Source organism: Gopherus flavomarginatus, chromosome 1 (assembly GCF_025201925.1).
Source record: "Gopherus flavomarginatus isolate rGopFla2 chromosome 1, rGopFla2.mat.asm, whole genome shotgun sequence".
Lineage (NCBI taxonomy): Eukaryota > Metazoa > Chordata > Testudines > Testudinidae > Gopherus > Gopherus flavomarginatus.
Genome location: NC_066617.1, coordinates 6,200,658 through 6,218,202, shown reverse-complemented (window position 1 = coordinate 6,218,202; position 17,545 = coordinate 6,200,658). Strand labels below are relative to the sequence as shown.

The 17,545-nt window shown below is 55.9% G+C and overlaps 1 protein-coding gene across 1 annotated transcript in view; it reads right to left on the bottom strand.

Annotated features, from left to right (window-relative positions):
- Positions 1 to 9,228, bottom strand: part of SMO (smoothened, frizzled class receptor) — a 34,085-nt gene extending 24,857 nt beyond the window's left edge. The window contains exon 1 of the mRNA XM_050936847.1: positions 8,964 to 9,228. Within this exon, the coding sequence (XP_050792804.1) occupies positions 8,964 to 9,228 (265 nt within the window). The remainder of the gene's footprint in view (positions 1 to 8,963) is intronic.
- Positions 9,229 to 17,545: the final 8,317 nt, after the last annotated feature.

Genomic DNA, 17,545 nt, shown 5'->3' with positions numbered 1-17,545 from the left:
CGTGGTCATTATCTCACCTGTTGTTAGTAGAATAGGAAAGGCCGTTTGTTTATTAAAAACATTTGGATTTTTATCCTGACCAGCATTTCAGCATCAGTTTTCACTCCACCATTGGTGCCCCTGCCAATGTTGGCACACGGTACTTAACCCACACGGCCCTGGTGTCCTCACCCACCCCCCTCTTACAGGTCTGAGTCCTTCCCAGACCCCACTCACTTCTAAATATGGGTCAGAGACTCCCTCACAACTTCACCCAATGGCTTATACCAGCAGAAACCACTCCCCACCCCACCATCTCGCAGTGAGCCTGGAAGGTCAATGGATTATATCACCATGTGACAAGATGAGGCTATACTCACGTGTATTGGCATGGAAGCAAAGTTAGTCCCCGGAGAAGCGAGCATTTCCTGTCTGTATGTGAAGGGTTGGTAGGGGACATGTGGGTCTATGAACTGTCCTGGAAAGTTGTGTGTGAAAAGGGTTGCGGGGGGGGGGGGGGGTGTCTGTCTCTGGCTACTTCAAGAGAGTGGATGGTTACAGGACAGCAGCACAGGGGGCAGAGTTAAGGTTAATCTGGGAACGACAACTGCATGAACCTTGCTGGCTCTGCACCCCACTAGATTTAGATTAATCTCCCCTTGCATTTCTAAGGACCATGCATGAAATCTCCAGTGTCGCTTCAGAGCAAGCGGAGCTTTTAAGGGGCCTGGGTTTCATGGGTATTTACTGAGCGCGGTTCCTGAGCTCAGAGAGGAGCGGGCGTGGTTCCCAAGCAGTGCAGTGTAAGTGAGGCACAGACAGTCTTGTATGTGCAAGCAGGCAGAAGGCTGCACAGTGGCTGAGGAACATGCCTGCATCTGGCTGATTAACAGCAAGCGTGAACACGTCCTGACGGGTGCTGGCCTCGTGGACTCGTACACCTGAACCAACTTCGGCGGAAGGTTTGGAGATGGAGACGGAAGCGGCCTGGTGAGTCCCGCAGGAGAAGGAGGAGATCCAAGGGGGAGCAGCCTGAAAGAAGGTGGGAAGAGAGATGGGCGGGCAGGAGCTGAGACCAAGGACGGAGCGAGGAGAGGGTGTTGCCGTGTGGGGACTCGGAGGGGAGGCAGCCGCTGAAGCAGACGGCAAAGCGAACATAGAGGACAAGAGGTGTGGCTCACGTGATGGGAGTGGAGGAGGTATCCAGGCTGGGCGCAGGGAGCTTTTCAGCAGTAAATGGGCGAGGAGGTAGAGGGGAAGGTTTAGAGGAAAATTCAGATCAGGCGTCTCCACCTGAAATGTGACAGGGGGACATCCTGGAGGGGGATGAGAGGAGAGTGTGAGCAGGGCCGGTGAAAGGAATTTTCGCACCCTAGGCCAAACTGCCACCTTGCACCCCGTCCCCCCGCCCAAGCCCTGCGCCAGCTCTGCCCTGGGGCACCCCCCCACCAGCTCCCCTCCACAGGAGCCGTCTGGCACCTCCCGACCCCAGCTCACCTCTGCTCCAGAAGCCCTGCTGTCGTGTGGCTCCTGCCACGTGTGCTAAGCAGTGGAGCTCTGCTCAGCTGCCAGCGCCCCCACCGGCAATGAGAAGGATGGAGTGGCCGCTGCACTGGGAGGGAGAGGGAATCTGAGAAGCCAGCAGCCAGCCCAGGGGTTCCTCTGGGTCAGCGCGCCGCCGGCAGCCCGAACCCCTGGGCTGGCTGCCGGCAGTGGCGCGCTGACCCAGGGCAACCCCGGGGCTGGCTGCCGGCGGTGGCGCGCTGACCCAGGGCAACCCCGGGGCTGGCTGCCGGCGGTGGCGCGCTGACCCAGGGCAACCCCGGGGCTGGCTGCCGGCGGTGGCGCGCTGACCCAGGGCAACCCCGGGGCTGGCTGCCGGCGGTGGCGCGCTGACCCAGGGCAACCCCGGGGCTGGCTGCCGGCGGTGGCGCGCTGACCCAGGGCAACCCCGGGGCTGGCTGCCGGCGGTGGCGCGCTGACCCAGGGCAACCCCGGGGCTGGCTGCCGGCGGTGGCGCGCTGACCCAGGGCAACCCCGGGGCTGGCTGCCGGCGGTGGCGCGCTGACCCAGGGCAACCCCGGGGCTGGCTGCCGGCGGTGGCGCGCTGACCCAGGGCAACCCCGGGGCTGGCTGCCGGCGGTGGCGCGCTGACCCAGGGCAACCCCGGGGCTGGCTGCCGGCGGTGGCGCGCTGACCCAGGGCAACCCCGGGGCTGGCTGCCGGCGGTGGCGCGCTGACCCAGGGCAACCCCGGGGCTGGCTGCCGGCGGTGGCGCGCTGACCCAGGGCAACCCCGGGGCTGGCTGCCGGCGGTGGCGCGCTGACCCATGGCAACCCCGGGGCTGGCTGCCGGCGGTGGCGCGCTGACCCAGGGCAACCCCGGGGCTGGCTGCCGGCGGTGGCGCACTGACCCAGGGCAATCCCGGGGCTGGCTGCCAGCGGTGGCACGCTGACCCAGGGCAACCCCGGGGCTGGCTGCCGGCGGCTCAGACTCCCTCTCCCTCCCAGCGCAGCGGCCACTGAAAGGCTTTAAAAAAAATATTGGGTGCGCCGCTTTTTGGCATCCCCAAATGTTGGCGCCCTAGGCAACCACCTAGTTGGCCTAAATGGTAGCACCGGCCCTGAGCGTGAGCCCAGACTGGAATGGGAAGATGCTTATTTGGGGCTGAACGGCTGAATCCTGCTGTTCAAACAAGAACAATCTGAGGTCTGGGACACCGGTCTTACAGCAACGGGCTAGAGACGCTCAGTCTATGTCATTCACCCAAGATAACCCGGAGAGGTGACGATGATGGCAGGGGGAAGACGGGCTAGCAGAGAGCTCAGCTGTCAAGCAGGCCTTGACTCTGCAGCCCACATTAACCACGCACCAGCCACAGAACGCGTAGGCTCTTCTACTTACTGTCTGTGCAAACACACCCCTACAAGACACACCCGAGAGCCCATCTCTCAGACATCCAAAGCCTCTGTCCTCTCACTCCTAGCAACAAGCAGACCACGCATTCTCTGCGCCAAGGGGAGTCTGGTCCAATGATCAGAACATGGACCTGAGTGCCAGGACTCCTGGGTTCTATCCCCACCTCTAGGAGCAGACCTGGTTCCAGTCCCAGCTCTGCCACTGATTCTCTGTGTGACTCTGCTGGTCACATCACCCGCCCTGCAACTGGGTTTCTCCACCTGCCAAACAGGGATAACACTTCCCTAGCTCACTGACGTGCCTGTAACACGCACTGAGGCCCTTGGTGGGAAGTCTCTAGAGCAGGCCCAAGCAGTATACACACCAGGGTGAAATACACCAACGTCCGATATTGATCTTGGGGAGTGGGGCTCATCTTATAGGCTGGCTACTGGGCTGCCTCCATGATGGAGAGATCTTCTACCCTCCCTGCATTCACTCCAGCTTTCCAACTCTTGCCCTGCTGCAGAGCCGTGATCACAGGGCTAGGGTTACAGCGGGGGCATGCCACTAGCTCCACGAGGAACGAAAAGGCAGCTCCTGGGCCACCCTGGGAAAGACCATGTCTTCCCTCTCCACATACGGGAGCTTTTTAGTATAACTTATGCCTGGAGTAGGAGCCGTCTGGAGAATGCCCTGGTGCACCGAGCCACTTTTCCCTTCGTCCGCCCATCCAACACACACTGAGTGAGCAGTGGAACGCCGGGGCCCCAGCACCCCTTTGCTTCCCAACAGGGGCGCCTCTCCTCCCTCCACACAGGCTCAGAAGAGAGGACCGGGGGAATCTTCCCCTCCCAGCGGGCACTGAGGGCTGGGGAAAGGATCCAAGAACCGTTGCCAGCCAGGAGGCAGGGCTGGCTCCTTTCCAGAGTGCATCGTTTGCCTGCGTCTGTTGGAATCTGCATCAGCTGATGCCGTAGGCCCCAATCTGCTGCAGCCGCCTGACCCCTCCGCAGAACGTCACAGTCCCTGGAGGATATCAAGCCTCTGAGAAAGGCTAGCATTGCTGCAAGGAGTTTTCTGCGGCAACCGCATGCAAGGTTTTCCAAAGGCTCAGCGCTGGCCTAATTCTGCTCTCCCTGAAGTCAATGAGACTCCCCCATTGGCATCTACGGGGGCTGGGTTAGGCTAACACGGAAGGGTTTTGAAAAGCACAAGCTGCAGAAAAAACTGCTGCCCGCAAAAAAGTCCTGACGTTGGCTAAGGAGACTCATCCCCACTGCTCCAACGACCCAGCTCTGGCCGGCTTCCAATGAAACCGTTAATGTTTTGTGTATTTAGAGATTAAAAAATATATATATATCAAATTAAGCCTGTGCATTGCTTTGCATTGAAACCTAAAGACACGTTAGAAGAGGATCCGAACAGGGCTGGGAACAGATTGGGTCTTGCTACTTCATTAGCATCTGCAGATCACTGAGCCTAAGGGAAAAAAATGACCAGGGCTGTCAGTGCTTCAAGCCACGAATTGAGGGAATCAGGAATAAATTTCTTCCCATGATACTGTGTTGCTCTATATTCACAGAGTTCAAGGCCCGAAGAGGCCATTAGATCAGCCTCCTGTGTAACTCAGGCCATGACATTTTCCCCTGGGCTGAGCAAGTCACTTGCATTTGACTTAAGCGCATCTCCCTGAAAGGCCTCCCTCCAGGTTTGATCTGTAGACAAGAGCTGGAGAATTCACCATTTATTAAAGATGACGTTAGGACCCTGTATTTCCTCCCCACGGACACCCTTATACGCTGTAATCAAGTCACCTCTTAATCTTCTTTTGGACGAGCTAAACGGACTGAGCTCTTTCGGTCTCACCGTGAAGCATTTTTTCCAGCCCTCGAACCATTTCTGCAGCTCTTCTCTGCACCCGCTGCAATTTTTCAACATTCTTTTTAAAAGACGCTAGACCTGGACGTGGTATTCCAGTATTTTGCCGTTGACAGAGGTAAAATCACCTCCTTTATCCTATTCCCCACCCAGCCTTTATACATCCCAGGCCCACGTTAGCCCTTTTGTCACAGGATGGCACCGGGAGCTTGCCAATTCCACAGTCACAGCTTTCCAGGATGCAGTCCCCCATTCTGTGCCTAGGTCCCACGCTCTATGTTTCCAGGTGTAGGACTTTGCACTGGTCTGTATCAAAACACATATACAGAGTTGGGTTCTCCTGCTGCACCCATCACCATGGTATCGGCGCGCCAGAAATACATCGTATGGTCCTTTTTGTCTTCCGCTAAAGCACACGACATGCCAGACAAACCACTGGTTGACTAAAATACAGGAATCTCTACGTTCCTAGAGCTATAACTCTCCCCGTCCCCTGCAGATATCATCCTCGTGTTGAGGGATAGCCGACGAAAGCTACAACTCAGGCTAATTTGGGATACCGTGTCCACTGGGCACATCTAAAGAAGCATTCAATCACACTAACCAGGCCCTCCAGCACAGAATCTGAGACCCCTAAGGTTAGAAGGGACCTCACGGGTCATCTGGTCTAACTCTCTGCCAAGAAGCAAGAGAAACCACCCAAGACAGATGGCTACCCAGCCTCTTTTTGAAAACCTCCAGTGAAGGAGATTCCCTGACCTCCCTAGGCATCTGTTCCATTGTCCTCCTGGCCTTGGCCTTACAGTTAGAAAGAGTCTCCTGAGATTTAATCTAAATCTGATTCCTGGTAGTTTTGTCTACAGGCAAACAGTCCAAAAAGGAGAATATACTAATAGTAACAGCACAACAGAGTTCAGGCAGAGACAATATTAGCCATGTATGACTCTCATACACTGCAAGCCAGTTGGTGCTGTTGGTTTCCTCCATGTATGATACATGGACGTCTTCCATCTTTAACATGGAGGTGCATCCTATGGACACTGCTTGCCCTACATCCAGCGCCTGGTGCCAATGCATGCAGGGCTCTGTAGTTTCAGCAGTATGCACACAGATACTAAAGCTGGGGACAGCTTCAGTGCGCACCAGCTAATGCAAATTAGATCTGGCACGTGGGATCCTGGCAGATTGCTAGTGAAAGCGTCAGCCGGGGAAAGGCTGGCTACCGCCACGCACCGCAGGATGTACTGATGAATGCTCAGAACGAACGGGGCGCACCAGACCACCGGAGCAGCAAAAGCTCATTTTGTTCGGTAGCCATGATTTTATCATGGTGAAACCCGCCAGACCCACTTGGAGAGGGAAGTTCTCCATTCAGCCGTCCACCAGCCAGGGCAACAGCAGCGTTCACAGCCCAAAACCAGTATGTCTGATGCCCAACACCCACCCCTGGGCGGCTTTCACAGTCCACTCTCTTGGGAGTTCTAACGAGGGGGCAAACCCAGGTTTTGGGAGTTGGGCTGAGACCAGTGTCATATACACCTCTACCTCGATCTAACGCTGTCCTTGGGAGCCAAAAAATCTTACCGCGTTATAAGTGAAACCGTGTTATACTGAACTTGCTTTGATCCACCAGAGTGTGCAGTCCCCCCCCCCCGAGCACTGCTTTACCGCGTTATATCCAAATTTGTGTTGTATTGGGTGGCGTTATAGTGAGGTAGCGGTGTACCAGGTGATAACTTACAGCTCCTCCTGACACAGGCAAGGTCAGAACTGGCATACGAGAGATCCAGGAAAGAGACAATGGCTCATTACCAGTCTCCTAAGCCAGTGACTCTCCACCTTTCCAGACGACTGTACCCCTTTCAGGAGTCTGTTTTGTCTTGCGTACCCCAAGTTTCACCTCACTTAAAAACAACTTGGTTACAAAATCAGACAAAAATACAAGTGTCCCAGCACACTATTACTGACAAATTACTGACTTTCTCATTTCCTCTATAACTGTAAAATAAATCAATTGGACTATAAATACTGTACTTACGTTTCAGTGTAGCGTATATCGAGCAGTCTAAACAAGTCATTATCTGTATGAAATTGCAGTTTGTACTCACTTCGCTGGTGCTATTTTTTTGCAGCCTGTGATAAAAGTAGGCCAATATCTAGTTGAGGCAATGTACCCCCTGGCAGACCCTTGCGTACCCCTAGGGGTACGTGTACCCCTAGTTGAGAACCACTGTCCTAAGCCACCCAATTCCCCCAGCTCCTTCATTTGCACCTGACCAATTCCCTCCCCGTCTTTCCACCCTCATCCTCCAGGGACAGCAGCCTTTGGAGGGTTCTCCTTCCAGGGCTGGGAATCAGCTGCTGCTGCGACCAGGGTTCATTGAAGTCCAGGCTCTGTGGAATTGTCCCTGGTAACTGCTGGCTCCTACCTGTTTAGATTACAGACAGCAGTGTAGGGTTGGTCCTAGCCCTCTTGGCTGCAGGGAAGAACATTGATTTACGGGGGCAAAACAAAGCCATCCTTCATTCTGCCTCGCGGCTCAGCAGTGAAACTGCCCCCAGCTCAGTCCTGAGGGCAGACAAGCCGCAGGAAAAAACCCAACCTGGGACTCAGAACCTGGCTGGAGCGCGCCGCACCAGCAGACAGAGTCACTTTCCCCTTTGCACTTTGAAGGGCAGAGCTGCTCTCCGGTGGGAATGACCAGTTGCTTTCCTGGCCACACCTGCACATCCGAGCGCCGCACTCAGCGTGCCATCCACGGTCCCACGTAGCTTGGCACTGTATGAACCTAGGGTCACCGTAGGGCTGTTGTGATGAGACACTGCGCGCTGTCAGTAGGGACCGAACCCTGGATCGTCAGTACCAAAAGTACAGACCTGTGATGCTTGAGCTAAAGGAATCCAGCTGATGCCTGGAGAAGGCTCTCAACACCTAGACCCAGACACCTTAAGCTGGTGCATTACAGCAGAAGGAATAGAGGGAGTCCAGGACACATCTGTAAGAACTACACTCTCCTGTGACCTGCCCCCCCAATTCCCCAAGCCCCCTGTGAGCTCTGCTTCTCTCCCCGCTGCCGCCTGCACTTGGCCACCCGATGCCAAGTGATCTACCCCTGTATGGTGTGCCCTAAAATACCCCCTCCTTTTAGACCCAATGGCCCCCTAACATCCCTGTATGGCCTGTCCCCATGCTCCTCCAGGCTCCCTCTGAATTTGTCCTTTGCTCCCCCCCCCCCAGAACTTCCCCCCAATACCTCCAGCATTTGCCCCCAGCGCCCCATGATGTGCCCCCTCCCCCAAGCCTCCTGCATGACCACCCCTCCCCCTGTATTTGCCCACATCCCTTCCCCCATGACCTGCTCCTTCCCCTAAGGCTCCCTATATGACCTGCCCGCTCTCCCTGAATTTGCCCCCATGCCCTGCCCCATGCATTTCCCCCCTGACCCCATAGCCTACCCCCCTGCATTGGTCCCCAGCACCCCATGCCTTGCCCCCTCTCCCTGCACTGGTACCCAGACCCCATGCTGTACCCTGTGCATTTGCCCCCTTGCCCCGTAGCCTACCCTCTTGCATTAGCCCCCCACTCCCTATATCCTGCTCCCTCTCTTGCATTAACCCCCAGCACCCCATGCCCTGCCCACTCCCCTGCCCCCATGTTCTGTCCCCCCCACATTAACCCTCAGCCCCCATGTCCTGCCCCTGCATTGGCCCCCCCATGCCCTGCCCTGCCCCCCTCCCCCTGCATTAGCTCTCAGCCCTCTATGCCATGCCCCCCTGCATTGGCCCCCCATGCCTCATCCCCCTCCCACTGCACTGGCCCCTCTACCCCCATGCCCTGCCCCCATGCCCCTGCACTGGCTCCCAGTTCCCCCATGCCCTGCCCCTCTGCATTTCCCCCCAACGCCTTGTCCTCCTCCCCCTGCACTGGCCCCCCCCCGCCCCCATGCCCTCCCCCTGCACTGGCTCCCAGTCCCATGCCCTGCCCCGCTGCATTTCCCCCCCACGCCTTGTCCCCCGTCCCCTGCATTAGCTCCCAGCCCTCTATGCCATGCCCCCCTGCATTGGCCCCCCATGCCTTGTCCCCCTCTCTCTGCACTGGCCCCCTGGCCCCCATATCCTACCCCCCACCCCCTGCACGGGCTTCCAGTCCCCCCGTGCCCTGCCCCTCTGCATTTCCCCTCCATGCCCTGCCCCCGCCCTCGTACCGGACCAGAGCAGCAGCTTGTCGTGCGCCTCCTCCTGGGAGCCCGAGTCGGCGGCCAGCAGCGTGGAGGTGGCGGCGTAGGGCAGCGCCGAGCCCAGGCAGGCGTTGGAGCGGAGGCGCTCGCAGGGCGCCGCTCGCTTGCAGCGGTCCCGGGCGGCCGAGGCGTTGGGCTGCGCCCCGCGGCAGGCGGGCGGCCCCGGGCCCGGGCTCAGCAGCAGCAGCAGCCCCCAGAGCAGGGGGCCCCGCGCCCAGCCCGCCGGGGCCATCCCCAGCCCCCCCGCGCCTCCCCTAGGGCGAGCCGGGCCCCGGCGCCGCGGGCCACTCTGCAAACTCCCAGCCATCTTGGGCAGCCTCGCCCCGCGGCCCCCCCGCCACCAGGCTCATCCTAGCGACCCCCCACCCCTCCGCCTGCCCCCTTAGCTCCCCTACCCCCGGGGCCGGCTCCCCAGCCCCCCAAAGCGGCCCGCGCGAGGGCGGGACGGGCCTTAAAACGCGCCCCGCCCCCGATCCCTCTCTTGCGCGCAACAACCCGAAAAGTTTGCAAAAAAGTTTGTCAGCGAAAGGAGGAAAGTTGGGAAACAGCCCCGCCCCCAATCCGCCGCCGCCTCCTCCCGCTAGAAACTTGTCTTGCGCCTTCTCCTTTCCTGCCTCCTTTGTTGTCCTGGATCCTGTCTCAGGAATGCGCAGGCTGGAGGGAGCCCAAAAGAGCGAGCGGGGTCCTCCCCTGCTCCGCACGGCCGCGGGCAGCAGAAGGGGAGCCCCTCGCCTGGCTTCCTAGCCGCGGGATCTGGCTGCAAGTAACGGGGAGCCCCCTCCCCCCAATCGGGGAGCGGTCAGCAGGCAGGGAGAAGCCAGCCGGAGCTCCCCCCCGGCTGAGGGAACCCCTGTGGCTTGAGCTCTTCTGGCACATGTGGGGCAGGACAAAGGGACTGCACAGTGCCCCAGAGCGGGGGTGGGGGGTGGTGTGTGTGTGTGTGTGTGTGAGTGAGAGAGAGATTCCAACTCCAGTTTGTTCCACTGCCCTTCGGCATCCGAGCCGGATTCTACTCCCTGTCTGTGCCAGGGGAGCCACGTTCATACAATCAGACTCTTAGGGTTGCAGGAGACCTCCTGAGGTCATCTAGACCGGTTCTGGAAGCACCCAGGTTTGAAAAACAACTGGCACCCATGAGTTCATGAAGGGGGAGGAATAGCTTGGTGGTTTCAGCATTGGCCTGCTAAAGCCAAGCTTGTGAGTTCAATCCTTGAGGGGGTCATTTAGGGATCTGGGATAAAAATCTGTCTGGGGATTGGTCCTGCTTTGTGCAGGGGGTTAAACTAGATACCACCTAAAAGCCCTTCTATCCTTGCACCAAATCTGTCCTCCATTTAAAGCCTTTGTCTGCAGACCCTTTTTGGATTGCAGAGTTCAGACCCTCCCAGGCCTTGGTTTTCAAGTGGTGGGCTGTGAACCCCTGGGGGTCCCCAGACAGTCTAAGATTTCCAAGGGGGGGGCCACTCCTCCATTTGAAAATTTTTAGGGGTCCACATATGAAAAAGGTTGAACTCCCCCTGATCTAGGGCAGCGGTTCTCAACCTTTCCAGACTCCTGTACCTTTCAGGTGTCTGATTTGTCTTGCGTATCCCCTCACTCAAACACTACTTGCTTTCAAAATCAGACATAAGAATACAAGGGTCCCAGCACACTAGGACTGAAAAAAGTGCGGCGTTTCTAATTTTTACCATATAATTATAAAATAAATCAATTGGAATATAAATATTGTACTTACATTTTAGTCTATTGTAGGTAGAACAGTATAAACAAGTCATTGTATGAAATTGTAGTTTGTACTAACTTTGCTAATGCTTTTCTCGTAGCTTGATGTAAAACTAGGCAAATATCTAGATGAGTTGAGTACTCCCTGGAAGACCCCTGCGTACCCCCAAGGATACATATACCCCTGGCTGAGAACCACTGATCTAGGGCAGTAGTTTGGGGCTGCTAATGCCCCTCCCCCATCAACCTAAGGTTTTTGGAAGTTCCCTGTCTCCAGCCCAGATCTGTGATTGTTCATGTCCAGTAAATCCTTTAAGTGGATTTTGTATCACTCCAGAATGTATTTAAATATATATTACACATTAATGCGATAGATTATTATTTAACTATCTATTACTCACCTATAGAAGAGCGATGTATTAGCTCATTCATTCTCCTGTACGTTGTCCAAGTCACTTTTAAGCCCCCTTGTGCTAGGTCAGGGGTCGGCAACCTTTCAGAAGTGCTGTGCCGAGTCTTCATTTATTCACTCTAATTGAAGGTTTCGTGTGCCAGTAATACATTTTAATGTTTTTAGAAGGTCTCTGTCTATAAGTCTATAATATAGAACTAAACTATTGTTGTATATAAAGTAAATATGTTTTTTAAAATGTTTAAGAAGCTTCATTTAAAATTAAATTAAAATGCAGAGCCCCCCAGACCAGTGGCCAGGACCCAGGCAGCATGAGTGCCACTGAAAATCAGCTAGCGTGCCTCCTTTGGCACACGTGCCATAGGTTGCCTACCCCTGTGCTAGATGCTGGACAGATTAGACATAAAAAAACAACAGTCCCTTCGCACTAGAATTTCCCCTCTGGTTCCAGGCTGCCGTTGCCCCAGTTTTTGTTCAACATGCCCACCAGCGCCCTGTCCGTGGTGCTCTCATGCTGACGGTGGCATGGATGTTTTTACCACTGCCTCCAATTCAGAGCAACTGTGGACAATGTGGGGATAAAAACTGGCAGGGTCCGGTCCCCACTAGTTCCCCTGGGTGTTACCCATGGAGCACTATTCATGGACAAGGTAGACAAATGCCAGGGCATGGGGGCCTTCAGCAACCCACAAAACCTAGAAGTGTGGGGGGAGGGAGGACAGACCCAAATGTACCACCCCTGAAACAAGCTGCATTTGTCATGCTGACAACACAGATGTCGGCAGGCAGGATCAAACCTGGGACCTCTGGATCTTAGTGTATGAGCCGCTACCACATGAGCTCAGGCTGTAGAGTAGACTCATTAATCTCTAAGTGGTCTCAGTGCCACTAAACAGGACAGCACACCACACCCAGGAGGTGTGTGGGTTATATGTGCTGGTGCTCCAACAACCTGCTAATCTACAGTGCCAGGCAGCGAGCCTCCATGGGGACTGTGACACCGTCTTAAGGCTGGTGTAGTGCCACAGTTCACACCAAATACAGGGTGAAATCTATGTATAGAACTCACAGCCAATTTGGGGGGTGTAACTTACTACTTAACAGGCTGCCCTGAGGTTGGTACCCCCACCCCGAGTCACTCCAAGCAGCTTGACAAACTCTTTGAGAGTGGAAGGGAGTCTTAGTGTGTGTTTATACAGCTCCTAGCACAATGAGGCTCTGAGGGCAGTTGGTCTCTCCAGGCACTATTCATACAAACAGCAGCTCGAGCTGCTCCTTATAGGTGATTAGTAAAGAGCAAGAGCTGGGTTGTGGCTTTTGTGATGTCTAAGGAGCGTGTGGAAGATTATTTTTTTCCTCCCTGCTTGGTGCTTGCCTTAGGAACCTCCAGTCTGGCTTTGCCCAGTTTTTCTGGAGGTCTCTTTGGAGAACCAGATAAGCGGAGCAGGGTCTTTCTCTGCCTTTAATTGACAGGACAGCAGTGGAACAGTTTCAGCAGAGACCTCATCTCCTGCCTGTCCCGTGTGTGAGTTACAGAGAAACTGACAAGAGAGATGTGCAGGCCTCAGGGGCGGGTATTGCTGCCTCCCATGTCTGGTCAGGAGCTATCCCCCTTGTAACACTGAACTAGGCCTCCCTTATCTCATTTGACAGCCCTGGCTCCGGCCGTTCCTTCGGAGGCCGCGTCTGAAGTTCCACACCTGTCCGGCTAGGTTGGAGTGACAAGGGCTATGATGTGGGGAGACAGGCACACAGCTGCTCCCCTGAGAGTACACAAGAAAATCCATCGAAGGAAGTTTTCCTCCTTACAGGAGATTGTCCATTGTTATCGGCCAGAGCTGCTCCCCCTAGGGCTCAGCCCTGACTGTGGATGGTCCTTTAACCATCCCCGTTCTACTGTCCTGGCTTCTGAGCCAGGTCTCACCCCAGCAGAACTCTGAAATGCAGGCTGCCGTATTCTCTACCCGTGGGCTGCTCATCTGCTGGGACAGGACCCAGCTGTGATGCAGGGGGGATACTCATCGGGCACAACGCCCACACCCCAAAGTGGCAGAAAAGAAACAGCCAGGATGCAAATCCCTGCTGCAAAGGATTGTGGGACTATGGAGGCTCACAGGACAATTTGTCGGCTCCAAAGGGCCTTGAGAAGCATGGCTGTTTCTTCACTCCAGCCTTCCTCCTAGCCCTGAACAAAGGCCCCTGCATTAGCACACCAGGATAGGTGTGTGCAGTGCAACTCGGCCATTCCTTGCCTTACTCACACACAGTGCGTTTGGGCTGCGCTCCCCAGGCCACCCCCACAGTCATTTGCACAGAGATGATCTAGCTTTCTCCAGCAAGAAAATCTGCTCACAGTAGGGCCGGACCGGACGCTGCTCTTTTACACTCATTTAAGTCTCCCTTGCCCCCTGGAGACACCAGCACAGATTCCCTGACTCAGTCTCTCCCAGCTTGTGGAGCTGAAACCTCGCCAAGGAGCTGGGGTGGGGGGAGGGGGAAGAGGAGACACGCAGGGGGACCACACACCGAGCCCAATGCTGGCAGCTCCAGCCAGGGCTGAGCCCTCCCTGCCTTTCCCAGCAAGCTGAATGGAGCCAGCTGAAGAAAAACCCACCCACATTCACAGTGAGCGGGGCCTGCTGAAAAGCTGCAGCAAGGCTGGAGCCGTCAGAGCCAGGGAAGGCACCAAGGGGCCTGTTTCCAGGGAGGAGGCCTGGGGCCAGCTCCAGCTGCTGGACTTGCAAAGGGTGCGGGGGGGACGGGGTCGGAAGCAGCTGAGATGGAGCCCGTGCAGTTGCTGGCCAGCTTCCAAACAGCCCAGGGCCCAGTTTGTCAGGATGCCAAGGAGAAATCTCAGCTCAAGATCCTGAGCACCTTCTTATCCCCATTTCACAGAGGATGGGGTGGGAGAAGGGGCATGTGGGAAGAGAGAATCGTACTTCTGTGAGCTCACTTTGCCGTCATGTAACCAGTAAGGGAGGAGAGGGCTGTGACAGAGTACAGAGTATTAACCTGGTACTTACCTCACCTGCTGTTCGCTTACAGGGAAGTGCCCCAGGAGTCTGCTGGGTTTTTGCCTTTTGAACTGTTATATGGAAGGACAAGGGGGCCCCTGGACCTGATGAGAGACGCATGGGAGGGGAGGCCGCTCCCGATGGAGACTCAGTGGTGGAGTATGTCTTGACCTGAGAAAGACTGGCCGAGCTCATGGGCCTGGCCAAGCAGAATCTGGCCAGAGCCCAGAGGAAACAGAAGGTCTGGTATCACCGCATGGCGCGGGCCTGCGCCTACGCCACTGGGTGATGGTTCTCATCCCCGTAAGAAAAACTACAAGCCACCTGGGAAGGCCCTTTCAAGGCTGTCAAGCAACTAAATGAGGTAAACAATGTGGTGGAGTTGTCGCACTGGCGCACCACCGCCGGGTGTACCATGTAAATATGATGAAGCCATACTGTGACAGGGGGACTGTGGTGTTGGCCGTGTGGGCACTGGGAGAAGCAGGGAGATGACCTTTTAGTAGATCTATTTCCTGAGACAGGAGCTGGCTCCTCCCTGGAAGCAATCCCTCTCTCTGATCGGCTAACCCCGGCCCAGCAAGCTGAGATCAGAGGGGTGCTGCATCTGTACCCACAGCTGTTTTCCACTCATGAATCTGACTGTCCACCAGGTGGAGACAGGATCGCACTCACCTACAAGATGCTTCCCATTCTGAGTCACTGGGAAAACTGCTCAGAACCTGGAAAGAGAGGTCAGGGACATGCTGGCTCTGGGGGTGATCCAGCCTTCTTCCAGCCCTTGGGCCTCACCTGTGGTGCTGGTCCCCAAAAAGGACGGGTCGATCCAGTTCTGTGTGGACTATCGGAAGTTTAATGCCATCACTGTGTCTGATGCCTCCCCCAGGCCCAGGCCTAACGAGCTCCTAGACAAGCTGGGAGGAGCTCGGTACCTCACCACCATGGATCTTACAAAGGGCCACTGGCAAGTGCCACTGGATGCAGATGCCAGGCTGAAATCGGCCTTTATCACCCCTCTGGGGCTCTGAGTTCCTGGCCCTGCCTTTCGGCCTCAGGGAGGCACCTGCTACCTTCCAGCACCCAATGGATCAGCTACTGAGGGGGATGGAGAGTTTTGCCGTGGCGTATATTGACGACATCTGTGTCTTTGGCCAGACCTGGGAGGACTGTTTCCCTTGTTAAAGAAGTGCTGGACCGACTCCAGAAGACTCAGCTGACCGTAAAGGCTGAGAAGTGCAAGGTGGGGATGGCTGAAGTATCCTACCTGGGCCATCGGGTGGGGAGCGGCTGCCTGAAGCCGGAACCAGCCAAGGTGGAGGCGATCAGAGACTGGCCCGCTCCCCAAACCAAAAGGCAGGTCCAAGCCTTTATTGAGATGGCAGGATATTATCAAAGATTTGTGCCTGCCACACTTTAGCTCCATAGCCCCCCTCATCTCTGAGCTGTGCAAGAATGAGAAGCCAGACAAGGTGGTCTGGACTGAGCAGTGCCAGAGGGCTCTCTGTGCGCTGAAAGAGGCTCTGGTCAGTGGCCTAGTTACGACAAACCCAGACTTTGACAAGCCCTGTTCACTGACGCCTCAGACATGAGGTCGGGTGCGGTGTTAACAGAGGCTGATGAAAAGGAGGAGACACATCTCATCATGTACTTGAGCAAGAAGTTACCTCGGGAACGAAACTACACGGCCATCGAGAAGGAATGCCTGGCCATGGTGTGGGCCCTTAAGAAGCTAGAGCCATATCTCTTTGGGCGACACTTCACCGTGTACACCGACCACTCTCCCCTGACCTGGCTGCACCAGATGAAAGGAGCCAACGCCAAGCTCCTGAGGTGGAGCCTGCTCCTGCAGGATGATGACATGGATGTGGTCCATGTGAAGAGGAGTGCCAATGTGATAACTGATGCGTTGCCCCAGAGAGGGGGCCCTGAACTCCCCCAGCTCACTGGTTAGAGTGACCCCGCTCAGATCAGTCTCGAAGGGGGGAGAGATATGACGGAGTAGGGAGTATTAAACTGGTAATGTTGCGTGGGAGTTTTACTAGTTACTGTCTCCATCAATACTGATGGTGGTGGGATATCAGGGTGTGACCACTTGAGGGATGATAATTGCACACGCACCCTGAGCCCAGGAATCTGGACAGAGGCTGGAGGAGAAGCCGGGGTGTGTGGCTGGGGGGAGACGGCTGGAAGGGGTTTCAGTTTGGAGCTGGCTGGGGAAACGGCAGGACGCCCTGCACCAGGGTCTGGGCTCCCTCCCCCCAAAGATGGAGCTGACTGAGGGGTCCTGTTTTCTGTACCTACCAGCTCTGTTTTGACTGTGTCCTGTTGTCTAATAAACCTGTTTTACTGGTTGGCTGAGAGTCACGGTGAATGGCAGGAAGTGGGGGGTGCAGGGCCCTGACTCCCCCACACTCCATGACAAGGGCCCCCTGCGGCCCAGCAGGGCAGGGCAGGGCAGCAATGGGCCACAATTAGAAGGAAGAGCTTGGCTGACCAGAAGGAAGAGTTTCCTGATAGCGAGGGGTCTGCTGGGCTGGGGGCACTTATGAGTAGACAGGCCAGCCTCGTAAATGGCACAATCCTGCCCTGGCAGCATGCTGGAACAATCTGTGCTGAGCGCCACTGAACCGAACTGTAAACCCCGCATATAATATAATGGAAACCACTTCAAGCCGAGGAGGGGGTAGCACCCCTGGTTCCAGCACGTAGGTGCACAGGTCAAGGAGCACGGCAGGATGGATTCATAGCGTGGAAAGGGACCATCACGCAGATTTAGCGTCATGTGCATCACGCTGGCCTCGAATTTCACCCAGCCATTCCTGCACTGAGACCAGCAGCTCGGCATCAAAGCAGGGCCAGAGCTGCTGTTATGTCCCCAGCACTGTTACCAAGTTGCATTCCCATAGCACCAAGGAGCCCCAGTCACCAACCAGGCCCCAGCTGTATTCGGGGCTGTACAAACAGAACAGACAGATGTGTTAGGAAAGGAGAGATTCCCCAACATGCACAGCTCCGGGCTAGCAACCAATTCCCCTTCCCAGAGTACTGTTCAGTCAGGCCATGGGTGGGGATGGGGGATGAGCAGCTTCTACACCATGCCCCTACCCACAGAGGCAACACACACTTGGGACAAGCGCCACCCCACTAGCTTGAGAGACAGCAGTTCTGTTATATGCACTGACCCAAGTAACGGAGCAGGCTCCTGTCCACTATGAAGACCTCGGATGCTCCTGCTCCAAAAAGCAGAGCACTCTACTCCTTGAACTGAAGGAGAATCTGCATGAGCAATATAGTGCATATGACCCAGCTGAGCTGTTAGGATTCCACCCAGCAGAGGGCAGTGCAAACACAGGCACACATTTTATTTCAGGGCAGGTGCAATACAGAGAAAACCAAATAAC